Source organism: Vespa mandarinia, chromosome 2 (assembly GCF_050613455.1).
Source record: "Vespa mandarinia isolate Hongniang chromosome 2, ASM5061345v1, whole genome shotgun sequence".
Lineage (NCBI taxonomy): Eukaryota > Metazoa > Arthropoda > Insecta > Hymenoptera > Vespidae > Vespa > Vespa mandarinia.
This window is the reverse complement of record NC_140811.1, coordinates 18,150,001-18,163,846: the sequence shown is the minus strand read 5'-3', so window position 1 is coordinate 18,163,846 and position 13,846 is coordinate 18,150,001. Positions and strand designations below refer to the sequence as shown.

Here is a 13,846-nt window from a genome sequence, read left to right as displayed (position 1 = left end):
ATATACAAAAAAGATATGCTCTTATATAACTTTATGAATTATGTTTTTTTTTAAACCATTATAAACGACCAAACATAGTACGTAAGAACATAGTAAAGTTGATACGAATGAGTCTACATGACTCTTTATTATTCTATGAGTAAATGATCCATAATGAAACAGACAATAATGTTGGATAATATGCATCAAGAAGTGATTATTAAAAATTGGAATTATTAATAGATGATACATTTTTTGTATGAACAATTCATATCTTACATTTGTATGATTTTTACAAATATTATGATCGATTAAGAAATTTACATTATTTTCATAACCGTAATTAAATACCTTATACAATATACATTTTGAAACAAAAAAAAAGTATCAAAGAAAATGTAATAATTCATACTTTACATACTACTTTGTAGATCTTTTTCATAAAAATTAGAAGTGATACATTATTGGAAAAATAATTATTGATGCAGAGACAGAAAAATTTACAATATATTATTTATATTTAAATTATAATTAAAATACTCGTACATATTAGTTTTTTTTTTTTTTTTTTTTTTTTTACAGAATAACTTCTAAATGAAAATAATGATATTTGGGCTGATTATTTTAATTATTAGATAGTAAGATCATTTTTTTTTTTTTGTTTTTTTTTTTTTAATCATTTGTTAGATCCTTTTAGTATATTTTCAATGAAGAAGGAAACGTACAATGAAATTAATAGATCAAAAAATGTTATTATTTATATTTAAAATTTTAGTTAAATTAATTATAAATATTTTAATTTTTTATCTATAAAATAGATATCGCACAGATATTTATACTTTGTATATTAATTTTCTCGTTTGCATGCTGAATTTGTTGTAATAAATATATTACTTTGTATATTATAAGAAAAAAAAAAAGTTTCAATTTCTAAACACATGCTTCTTACATACCACGTTATTAATATTTAAAAATAGAATTTACAACCTTGCACGCCTTACAAAAAAAAAAAGAAATAAAATAAAAAAAATAAAAAATAAAAAAAAAAAAGAAAGAAAAAGAAAGAACCCATAAGATATACTATTTATCAGAATTACAAATATAGTTACAATTTTTATTCCGTGCATATATGAATGACGAATGTAATGCTTGTATGAGACGTGTGTGTGCATTTGTTAATATATGTATATATATATATGTATATGTATATGTATATATATATATATATATATACTGTTTTTACACTTTAATAGCATTATTTATCTATTACACGCATTCAAAATATAAGGCATTATAACTTGCCTTTGTTATAATTCTATTGTTATAATACAATCTAATAATAAAAAATTCTTATTGTAAAATACAGAATTTGAATTCCTAAAAGGGACAATCCTTCATGTATGTATATCAATGCAGACAATAAATTATTACAAAAAATATGCAATCATTTGAATAATTGAAAACAAAAACTAACAGAAAAAAAAAGAAAATAAGAAACTGCAAACTGATCTGATGTAAAAAGGGACATATTTTTATAAAAATTCGAATGTGTGAAAATATTTCATTCGTTCTTTGATACATATCATAAATATTAAAAATGTAGGTTAAGCATTTCCATTAAATCTCTCACGTAAAATTGTATAATTGAATATATTATTAATGTAATCATTTCGATGTATACACACAATACATCTTAATAAGTAATTATTAAACTTGATTAGTAATTTTCTAGTATCAAGGTAAAACAGGCTTTGATAACATTTTCTTTTATAAAAATTTATATAATTTATAAGCGATTATTATTATTATTATTATTATTATTATTATTATTGTTATTGTTATTATTATTATTATTATTATTATTATTATTATTATTTTATTCCGTAATCGTTTCTAATAATAGTTAGTGTTGTTTATTTATACGTTTACTCATGATTATTTATATATTAAAAATGACACCTCGGTACTAGAGATTATCATAGAATGATTCATCGATGTGTCGAAATGTTTGAAATGTGTATGATATAAGCGTAATTTACTGTAACATAGTAATAAAATTCAGAATTACATTATATATATATATATATATATATATATATATATATATATATATATATATATATATATATATTATGCCTTAATTACCAAAGTTATATAATTACCTGAGACCTTTAAATGTGTACTGTAGAATAATAACAATGTGTATTAAATAAACACGTAAAAAAAAAAACGAAAAAGAAATGAATAGATTTACATTAAAATAATATTATTCAGAATCACAATACACACAAAGTATATATTTTGTTAATGTATATTTTGGATATATTAAATCAGTATAAAAATATTTTTGTAAAAAGAGGTTGTATTTTCCTCTAGTAATATTATTACATAGCATAAAACAATATATTTTTTATATCAACAAAAAGAAAAAAAAAAAAAAAAATAAAAAAAAAAAAAAAAAAAAAAAATAAACGCTACCTAAACAAATGCCTATTGTTGCACAAAAACTCCCATTTTATGTATCATACAATTCAAGATTAAACTATTCATTTTACATAACATATACTTTCTCAATTTTTTTATAAGGAAATTCTTCTTTGGTCTTTGGACAAATTACAATACCATTATTTTCTTGCGCCATTTTTTCCAAAGCCTATAAGATAAAATATATTTATTATACGAATATGCGCTTAAGGGAATATCTTCATATATCTTTGTATATAAAGGAATAACTTTAGATTGACTCACTTGTTCTCCGTAAACATATCCATTTGGCATCATCATTGGTTGATTATATTCATTTAACGGTTTGCCACTAATACTACAAACAAGTCTCGATTGAGAACAATGAGCAAATGGTAATGGAGCTGCCAATTCATTAAGCGCTTCATTACAGACAGGGCAACTAGGATTTCTGCCTTCTTTGTTTGCACTATAGCATTGAGGTGTCTTTAATGCTGACAATCCTGCTTGTAATGCTACTGTAAATACACTTTGACTGGCTAATTGAAAAAGTCTATAATTCTCGTGCCTAAATTGTTCTATTAATCTATCCCACCTAAAAATATCATTGAGTTACATATATATATATTATAATGTAGGTACAACAAAACAATATACCTTTTTTCATCTAATAAATCCTTATATGGACTGAGATAAAAGTTAGCAGGAAATGCCAGTTGTCCCATACAACATTGAATCTCTTGTAACTGATAATCGTCATAATTTGCAAAACATTTACGGGCATGTTTAACAGCATCGAGTCTTCTATCCGCTCTTACTAATTCAATAAATTCTTGTACGCGTAAATTAAATTCCATTGTACTACCCAATTTTCTTAATTTAGATCGATTGTCATGACACCAACCGATACACCTTGAAGTTTCATGATTTGCTAAAGATTTCTCTACTTCTCTGGATACCATAAAAACATCTAAAAATTATACAACATCCTTTTTTATAAGCTAACAATTGTCTTTATCAAACTAATATAAAATATATAACAGATAATTATGCCGTATTTATCGTACCAATGTTTGTTAAATCCCTTAATTCACTGCTATCTGCTAATTTGGTTGCTGTTTTGTAATAGCCTTTTCGAAGAAAATATTCTACTAGCATACGATCTAATCTTTGCCTTCTCCATTGATTTACAGCACTCGGTGCTGTATTGGCGTGTTCCTTTAAATGATCCAAACGTCTTTTACAAACCATTCCTGCTTGCAATTCTTCCGCAATTGATTCTTCTGCTTTGCGCTTCAATACTTGAAGTCTAGCTACTACGCCACCCAAAAGTCTAGTTATTTCTCCAGTAGCAACACCAGTTCCATCACCTTTCAATCCTTTTTCCAACTCATTCGTTGCAGTTTGAACATGCGACACTTCTCTGTCTAATGTTTTTTGAGCTGAACGAAACTTTTTATTTAGAAGTTCGTACGGTACCTATATTACAAAAAAAAAAAAAAAAAAAAAAAAGTAAAGAAAAAAAACAAAAACAAAAAAGAATATATTAAAAATTGTTTCACAAAGATTTATATATGTAACATTCAAAAACGTAAATTTTATTATCAACTATTTGCATATTTATATTATTTACCTTCAACGTTGGATGTTCAAGACTTTTCACGTCTGACATGTCGATTGATTTGTAAAAAATGGCAAGTATAATTTTAAATAATGATTGTACCAGTCAGTTATGTTTATATTACAATAAGACACTATGTAGGTACTGGTCCATTTCTTCGTACGATCAACACGTATAATGTAAAAACACAATGACAAAAGAAAAAAACTTGTAACGAACATATGATGGAACGTCAGATTTGCATTTTTCTTTATAACGAAGAAAATATTATTTACGTACGTTGGATATTTTTAAGCTGCGTTCTGAAAGAAGCCATTACAAGTACAATAATATTATTATTTATTTTGTTTTTTTTTTTTCCTTTTCTCCTTCCCCCAATCAAATGATACGAAATATTTTTGTTCTCTCCAAGATCGTAGCAGTAAATGCTTCAATATTTAGTACTAAAGCTTAGTCCGTAATTACAAAGTTATAATGTTAATTTAAACCGTTAGATGACTCTGCTAATCAAAACGATACAAAATTTAATTATACACCGATATTCATATTTATGTACAATACATTATTTTATTAATGTTATTTCCATTGTCAACAAGATATTTACATATTTCATTATTTAATAATAAATTGTCATTTGTGTTAACCACAATTAAATTATGCGATAATAATACAAAAGATAAAGAAAATGCAACTATATCCCTAAATGATAGGTAACCAGCCAATCAGAAACCTTGTCATTTTTGTTGCTATATAACTACTTATATTTCAAGTGCTATTAACATAACCTTTTGAATTATTTTTACGTTACAACAATTGTACGTACTTTTTATAAATATAATATAATAATTATGTAAGACTTTTATCGATAAATCGTAGATGTCTATTGTCAACCAATGAAAAGGCGAGAATTCAAGTGTATAATTAACAATGGTACTTTGTTTCATTCTATTGGTCCATAAATCACAGAGTCTTATGTCAACCAATCATACGTAGTAGTTCATCAGGATACATTTAATATTATCGTCCAACGATTTTCTATTAGAAAGTAATAAAGTAAAAAGAATGTAAAGGCTTGTTTTTCAGAAATCACAGTTTATAAAATGTAGACGATTATGAGCACGCAAGATGGAGACTCCGTATCATATTAACCGAACGAAAAATAATACCGTAATATCAGATACTATAATAATTATAGGATTAAATATATATTATAATATTTAAAATGTTTAATTTTCTTTGTTGTACGTAGAAACGAGGATTAAATAAATCTCTTAAACTTTGTCAATAGAAATTTTTTAATAATTAATTTTTTTAAATAATATCGTAAATGCGAAAAGGACGAAATAAGTGTGACAGATGTTATAATCAAATATTTAAATAATTTTTTAATCGTTAAAACGACAGTAAACAACGACATTAATTAAATAACGCAATGGTATGCGATAAAAAAAGTAATATATCGAATTGATCATCGATGTCGACAGTTTGTCGTTGAATTTTGCTTAAATTTAAGCGTACAACCGTTCGGTATACACGGTCGGGTCAGTTCGGGCGTGTCCGTGAGCGGTCGGTTGGTGACGGAGAGGATCGGTGGCGCGCGCGAGTCACTCGGGCGACCGGGGGCCGCCATTTTCCTCCAGCGAGGGAGAGTGTCGCGAGCGTAGTTCCGCGCATCGTCGGTTCGTCGCTTTTTTCCATTAAAACCGTTGAATAGAGATATATTTTGAAGAAACGATCGGGGCGTCATAAGGGTAGACGCGCGCGCGATCACAGTGTCCGCATTCGTACGATCGACACGGGGCTTCTTTACGGGGGGAGGCTCTCCGAAGTCGGCCGTGGACGACGCGAGAGCGGCGCGAACCGAGAGGAGAGCCGCGCCGCCGTGTGGACACCCCTCCGCGTAAAAGAGAGCGAGCTAGAAAAAGAGAGAAGAAGAAGAAGAAGAAGAAGAAGGAAGAAGAAAGAAGAAGAAGAAGGAAGAAGAAGAAGAAAGAAGAAGAAGAAGAAGGACCGAAGCAACGCGAGAAAGGATACGAAGGAACACAGTGGTGAAAGAGTGAAACGATTTGTGTTATTCCCCCTATACCGTTGGCCCCTCTTACAATCAGTACAACCGGTGAAAACGCCACGAGTACGACGAAGAGTACGAAGGTGCCCGAGAAATATAGGAAGAGTCGCCTCCGACAGGTTAGTCGATGCGGCGCGGTCCTTCTTTGCTCTTCTCTTCGATCTATTTCTTTTCTTTTATTTTTCTTTCTCTTTCTTTTTGTTTAATTCCTTCCTCTCTTTCTCTCTCTCTCTATCTGTCTCTCTCTTTCTCTCTCTTTCTCATTCTTTCATTCTGTCTCTGTCTTTCTCTTTCTCTCTCTTTCTGTTCTATCTCTCCACTTTTTCTCTATCCTTCCTCGTTCCTCAGTGGACGCGGCCCGCGTAGTAGCACGGCGCACACGCGGTCTACATACGCACCGCAGAGAATTCCGTGACTGGTCACGTTCTTCTCCTTTACGTACGTTCTCCTTCGTTATTCTTCTTCTTCCTCCTTCGTTATTCTTCTTCTTCCTCCTTCTGCTCCTCCTTCTTCTTTACACGACTATGATTTTACCAATGTGTACACGTTGGATGTTGTTCATGCTCTTACTCTCTTACTCCTGCTTCTTCTGGTGCTGCTGCTGCCCCTGATAATCGTACATTCGTACGTTTGGACGCGACCGTGTGTGTGGGTGTGCGCTCGCTTCATTCCTTCTATTTCTCCTCCCCTCTTCTTATACTCTACCTCCCATCTTCCATCCCCCCGCTGTCCGTTCGTCCACCCGCTCGCCAGCCTACCTACCTACCTACCTACCTACCTACCTACCTATCCTCTCGTCCTCTTTACTCTCTCTCTCTCTCTCTCTCTCTCTCTTTCTCTCTCTCTCTTTCTCTTTCTCTCTCTCTCTCTCTCTCTCGTTTTCTGCCACGCTCGCGTTTGTACGTGCGTATAGCGGCAACTGGCGGCGCGATATGGCGGGAGACGCCGTGCCAGCAACGAGCCACGCGCCTTTCTTTTTATTCCTTCCATCGGGCCGGATTGGCCCGATTATCGTCTTCTCTCCTACTCTCTTCTCGTCCGGTCTCTCTCTCTCTCTCTCTCTCTCTCTCTCTCTCTCTCTCTCTCTCTCTCTCTCTCTCTTTCTCCTTGCTCTCTCGGGTGATCGACTACAACGGGGAACCACCACCACCGCGATAGGATTTCAGCGACACGTTTCAAAGTGCTCTCTCGACGCGGACCCGCGTTCTCGCCGTTCCGTAACTCTCTCGAAATACTTCAACGAGAGAGAGGAGAGAGAGAGAGAAAGAAAGAAAGAGACATGTCTCTTGTCGGTCACAGACGCGTCTCTATCGCGTGGGGCTTTACGTAGGGTGAAAAAGTATTAAGGAAGGGTAGTTAAAATCCTAACCTAGTACCTAGTACCCAGTACTTATTAAATCGCTTTCTCTTCTTATTTTATTTTTGTTTATTTATTTTTTTTTATTTTGTATTTTCTTTTTTACTTTGTCTTTTTTATTTTTTATCTTTTTTGCTTTTTTCTTTTTTGTTTGTCGCATTGTTTCGTTTTGAAGTTACTTTCTCTTCTTTCTTTGTTTCTTTTTTTTCGTTGTTTTATTTTTATATTATTTTACTTTTTTATTTTTTTTTTTTTTTTTTTCATTTTTCATTTTTCATTTTTCATTTTTCATTTTTCATTTTTTTCTTTTTTTTTCTTTTTTTTTTTTTGTGTGTGGGAATACTCTAAGTAACTTAGGTCCACTTCGTTTACAACTTTTATCCTCGATTTAACCATCCTAAAGAAAGATTTTTCCTTCTGTGTTAACGTTTGTAGGGAATCGTTTTGCTCTCTATGAACTGGTCGGCTATCATTGGTTGATCTTTGCCGGACGGTGATTGGATGGTCAGGACCCTACCGAGATCGACCAATTATGATGTAGCTTGGAGGATTTTTAGAATTAACCGCTCGACGAAACTGTCGTCGATTAGTTCGATCGTCTTTCATACTCCTATGTATTATGTATGTGTGTGTACGTATATATATATATATATATGCATACGTACATACGTCATATATATATATATATATATATATATTAAAAGAGTGCCGATCGCACGTTCGACATAACATATTTTTCGACTAATGTATCCAATTGACCATTGCCGTTATAAATCATACGTTATGTTGTGCGTGTATGTCATACGGATGAGCGCCATTTCGGCGCTCAACTAACGTTTCTGAAACGTGCTCTTTATTTTTTCTGCACACATACACTCTCTCTCCCTCTCTCCCCACCTCCCCCCTCTCTCTGTGTGTATGTATGTGTTCATTCGTTTATCCAGCTATCAAAGTTACAAAGTATAACAATCATTATTTTTTCATGGACCACTTCGTTATCAGCATGTTTTATCGATTCGAAGAATGTGATAACCAACATTCGAAATCACGTAGTGTAAACAATCTTATGCGTTCTCGATATCGCGTATACATATATACATACATACATACATACATACATACATACATACATACTATATATACATATACTTATTTTAGCGTCAACGATTGTCTTACTTTTTTTCCATCTTTTTATTTTTCCTTAATTCCTTTTAATGAGATTATGAAAACGTTATAACTGTTGCCTTTTGTTTGCTTAAGAAAGAGATAAAATATTTCTTAAAAAGTTACGTATGTATGTATGTATGTATATATATATATATATATATATATATATATATATATATGTCTATATCGAATTAAAATAGACGATTGTGAATTTATCAGAGATTAGAGTTATAGATAAGAGAAAAATTTGTGATGGTCGGTAATAATAATAATAGTAGTAGTAGTAGTAGTAGTAGTAGTAGTAGTAGTAGTAGTAGTAATAGTAGTAAAATAATAATCAAAGTAGGAGAAATCAAAGTGTAATATTTATCATTGATCTTTTCTCGATGCTATTCATTTTGGAGATTCACAGTATGCACATATATATATATATATATATACACATATATATAGACACACACAGAAGTACGGCAAATGTGTCGTTTCTCTATAAGAAAGAAAGAGAGGGGGAGAGAGAGAGAGAATGACCGCATCGATCGTGCCATGGGTTTATGCACAGGAACGGTTACGTTGCTGCCTTCGTCTAGAGAAATTTCAATGTAACGACCTAAGTGGTGTCTACGGGAAGGAAGAAAAAGAAGGGAAATGGAAGAAGAGAGAAAGAAAGAAAGAAAGAGGCATGACAGTCTCTTGAACGTTGTAACAGGTGCCCCCCACCCTTTTAACAAAGTCTCTTTCTCTCTTTTTCTCTCTTTTACACAACACACACACACAGACACAACAGAACAACACTCACTCACTAACTAACTCCTACCATTTTCATTCTCCACCTCCCACTCCTTGTCTATCCCCACCCTATTACCTTCCCTCTATTCTAACTTGTCCTTCTCGTGTATAACATTCGCTGTCCTCTTCCTTTCGCCGCTACTTAGCCTCTTTATGTAAGCTAGCAAACTGACCTGACTTAACTATCCCGCGCACTGTAACCTACTGCTGCTGTTGTTCCTGCTGCTGCTCATGATGCTCTTGCTACTGCTGTTGTTACACGTCGGCTTCTTGAAATAGACTTTCGTTGTCCTACGGTCGACTATTTTTCTCTACGATTATGATCACGATAACAACAACAACAACAATAACAGTAACACAAGAACAACATCGTTTCGATCTAAACGATACTCGCAACTCATTGATCTCTTCGTATTCGTATCGACGATCGCAAAATCGATTAATTTAATTTAATTTAATATAACTTAAGTTTTTTTTTTTTTTTTTTTTTAAGAATCTTTTTAGGTTAATTTTTCTTTTTGTTTTGAATCACAGTATATCGAATTGTGTACAAAAATATTATATTTGTATTATACGTGTTTATTTGTCGTGGACAAATGAAAAATCGTCTTACAAGAAAGCTCGATGATTATCTTCGTTGACCGTCATGACGCACTCGTGTGAACGTGTTAATGATCATCTTAATTCGTTTATATAATAGGATGGGTCAAAAATTCTTAAGTGGGCCATAAGTTCTTAAGCTTGTAGTTTTATAATCTGAAGAAAAAGAAAACGAAAAATATACGAAAAAGCTAACCTAAAAAGTTTCCAAAAGGAATAATTTATTTGTAAAAATTAATTAAGAACTTTTGGCCTATTCTACACACATATGTACTTATGTGAGCTTACACAGAACAGATATACACAATGTATTTAAAATGACCTTCTTGAGACATCTCATATGTAATTCTATGATCTCGAGATTTTTAAATACTATTGTGCCATTGTTCGAGCTAAGAAATATGGCCGAAAGCGCAAGGTCAAGGACGCGGATCTAGAACTTTCCTTCTGGTATGCTTTGAACGATCTCAAAGTTGTCTAACATACGTAAGTTGGTAAAAGCAATATATATATGTATGTACATACATATGTACATACACACACACACACCATATATACTTAAACTTATTAGATTTCTACCTTATCTTCTCACATAGAAAGGGAAAGAGATAGAGATATATAGAGAGTTGTTCTTGGGCCACTAGCGTTGTACGAATATCTTCTCGTATAAGAGGGGTTGAACATTTTCAATAGTAGTGAACATTTTCAAGTACCACTTTAATCCCATTTCTAGACTCTTTCCGATCGTGTTATGTATTTTTCTAACTTTTTATATGTATATATATATATATATATATATATACACATATACACATGCATACATACATACCTACCTACCTACTTACATACGCATTGTATATGCATGGGGATGAAGGAATTTCTGTCGATGCTAATTTTCGAGGAAGAGAGAGGGAGTGAGAGGGAAGCGGAGGAGAAAAAGAGTCATCTCTCTTCGTACTTTTCTTTAATAAAAAACTTTGCCCCAAGAAAGAAATCAAACTTCCCTGATGAAAGTTAAAACGGCGAACTTGTCTTTATACACCGTACATTGTTTGCCTACCTCTGTTACAAAAGAGAAACGATTTTTGATTCCCCTTGTTTAACTGTTATTTCACAATTTTTTTTTTTTTTTTTTCTTTTTTTTTTAACTATACAACCGGCTCGATAAATATTCTAATATAATAATAATAATAATAATGATAACAATAATAATAATAATAATCGAAATGGAGGAAAACAGAATAAATAGATATTATTAGATTGGATTGGATCCGAGATTCACCCCATTTATATACATACACGCATACATAAATGCCAAATAGTGACGATGATAATGACACGGGTATACACACAACCCCCTATTACATGGTACGCTCGAGAACACAGTAAAAAAAAACAAATTGCGGAATAACATCGCTCCTATAACAAGAGATACTACTTCGAGAACATACCTGTAATCACGACACCCTATATAAATAATAGCATATACCATTCAATACAGGGATACATTGAAATACTACTATGCACGAAAAGTAAAAGTGACTCGAAGGAGGATTTCGATGCTTTGTATTTGTCATATTTTTATTATTTTCGTTAATACACATTCTTTGTTACTTATATTATTCACATATATGACACAAACGAGTACGAATTAACTTTAGCGGATGATTAGATTTTATTAAGAGTTTCTATCATATCGAACGTTCAAAATTCCGGTGAATACAATAATACAAAATAAAATAAATCTATCCATCCGTTTATCCAAAAAACTCCTCCCACTCTTCATCCTCATCGACCGTGTCGTATAAGAAAGTTTCTGGTATGTTTATTTCGCGTGCAAATCATCGGTATACTGTTGTGTGTAGGAAGAGGTTAATTATTAAGTAGAGGGTAGAGGGATAATGCGAAAAGAGGTGGTGGATGGTAGGAAGAAGGGGGAGACAGAGAGAGAGAGAGAGAGAGAGAGAGAGAGAGAGAGAGAGAGAGAGAGAGTTAGTGGGAGGGAGGGTAGGAGTGGAAGAGGGTAGAAGAGAGTAAAGTGGATAGCATATATCCATTCATTGTAAACAGAATGAGAGAGTGAGAAAGTCGAACGGTAAGCAGCAGCAACAGCAACAGCAATAGCAGCAGCAGCAATGTAGTAGTAGTAGCAGGAGCAGCAGCAGCAGCTTCGGGATTTGGTTTGTCGAGAGAAGAGAAAAGAAGAGTAGCGAAGGGACGAGACGAGACGCGAGACGAGAAGAGAGAAGGATGAGACACGGCGATGGTGCAGGTTGCGACAGCTATTGGGCTAAAAGAGGGAGGGTGGGGAGGGTCGTGTTGTCAGGAGGGGGAAGAGAGTGAGAGAGACGAAGAGGGTGGGAGGGAGGGAGGGAGGGAGAAGCCGAGACATCGATCGGGGCCGGCCATTGCTTGCCACGCTCCACTACTAGGAGTCAAGATGCCATATTCACTAGGAGGAACTAAACTCCCATGCAACCCCTCCCCCTCTTTCTCCCGCTCTTCCACGCATTTGTCCTAACCCGCTGTGCGGTTCGTCGTCGTCGTCGTCGTTGTCGTCGTCGTCGCTGGGTGACTGGTTGACTGGCTGACTGGCCGGCGGCGGCGGCACTGGCGTGCCACCAGCAACATAACATCTTAAACGTGCACAGAGGGGCACCAGCAACAGCAACAGCAGCAGCACCAGCAGCAACACACGCTCTCGCGCGCGCACACACGTTAAGCGTGACGCGATGGAGAGCAGTTCGCGCTGTTCACTGTGGGAGGATGGGAGGGGTAATGGGAAGGAGTTAGGGGGTTGGAGGTAGGGAAGGGATTGCGCGTAGAATGGACTCTCGTGTTGTATTCTCTCTCTCTCTCTCTCTCTCTCTCTCTCTCTCTCTCTCTCTCTCTCTCTCTCTCTCTCTCTCTTCCTTTTTCTCTTTCGCTCTTGGTCTCTTTCGTTCTTGCTTTCTCGTTTGCTCTTGAAGCAAAATACAGTTACGTATCAATACATTTACGATAAACGAATGTCGTCGTCGTCGTTGTTGTTGTCGTCGTCGTTCTGGTTGGTGCGCTGCTCTTCGCGGTTGCCGAGTGCGTCGTTCGTCGAAGAAGAGGAAATCGTTTTGTGTACACCTGGTACTCCCGCGAGGGCGTCGTATATAAACGCGCTTCTTCTTTCCTTCCTCCTCCTCCTCCTCCTACTCCTCCTCCTCATGTTTTCTTCTTTTTCTTCTACTTCTACTTCTTCTTCTTCTTGTTCTTCTTCTTCTAGTTTTTCTACTTTTACTTCTTCTAGTTCTTCTACTTTTACTTCTTCTTCTTCTTCTTCTTCTTCTTCTTCTTCTTCTTCTTCGATGTTTCTTATCAGCACACTTTTCAAACGTAGCAGAGGTCATAGGCCCAAATACCATAGCATAACTTCCTCTGATTGAAGATAGTTGTTGAAATTATTATCTAAGGAAATGATTCCGTTGATAATATCAATCCTTATTTCGAGATAAAGCCAAAATTATGATTGTACTTTATCATTCATTCGTTTGTTCATTCATACATTCACTCATTCATTCATTCTCTTTATCGAAATTAATGTATATATTTTAGTAGCACAGATAAACACGCGCAAACATAGTTGGGGTGGGAGAGAGAGAGAGAGAGAAAATCTGCTCTTTTACAATACAATAGAAATTTCTTATTCTAAGTACAGCACACGATTGAACACGAGAAGAAAGGACATATTGAAAAGATGAGTTTAACGCTTTATTTCCCTTCCCCTCCCCCTTCTTCCTTTCTACTTTTTCTTTTTTCTTTCTTTTTTCCTTCC

General features: G+C 34.0%; 2 protein-coding genes across 4 annotated transcripts in view; one reads left to right on the top strand and one right to left on the bottom strand.

Moving 5' to 3' along the window:
• Positions 1-2,432: 2,432 nt before the first annotated feature.
• Positions 2,433-4,507, bottom strand: Kaz (E3 ubiquitin-protein transferase Katazuke). The gene is made up of 5 exons (XM_035888354.2): positions 4,076-4,507; positions 3,510-3,921; positions 3,100-3,412; positions 2,728-3,037; positions 2,433-2,632 (listed from the first exon to the last, which is right to left on the bottom strand). The coding sequence occupies exons 1-5, from the start codon at positions 4,112-4,114 to the stop codon at positions 2,531-2,533; spliced, it is 1,176 nt and encodes a 391-aa protein (XP_035744247.1). The 5' UTR covers positions 4,115-4,507; the 3' UTR covers positions 2,433-2,530.
• A 1,153-nt stretch (positions 4,508-5,660) lies between these two features.
• Positions 5,661-13,846, top strand: part of CtBP (C-terminal binding protein) — a 19,410-nt gene continuing 11,224 nt past the window's right edge. Inside the window, exon 1 of one of the 3 annotated variants that reach the window (XM_085664377.1) lies at positions 5,661-6,250. The gene's annotated coding sequence lies outside the window, so the exon portion shown is untranslated. The remainder of the gene's footprint in view (positions 6,251-13,846) is intronic. The other 2 variants (XM_035880944.2, XM_035886741.2) reach the window with 2 other exon arrangements.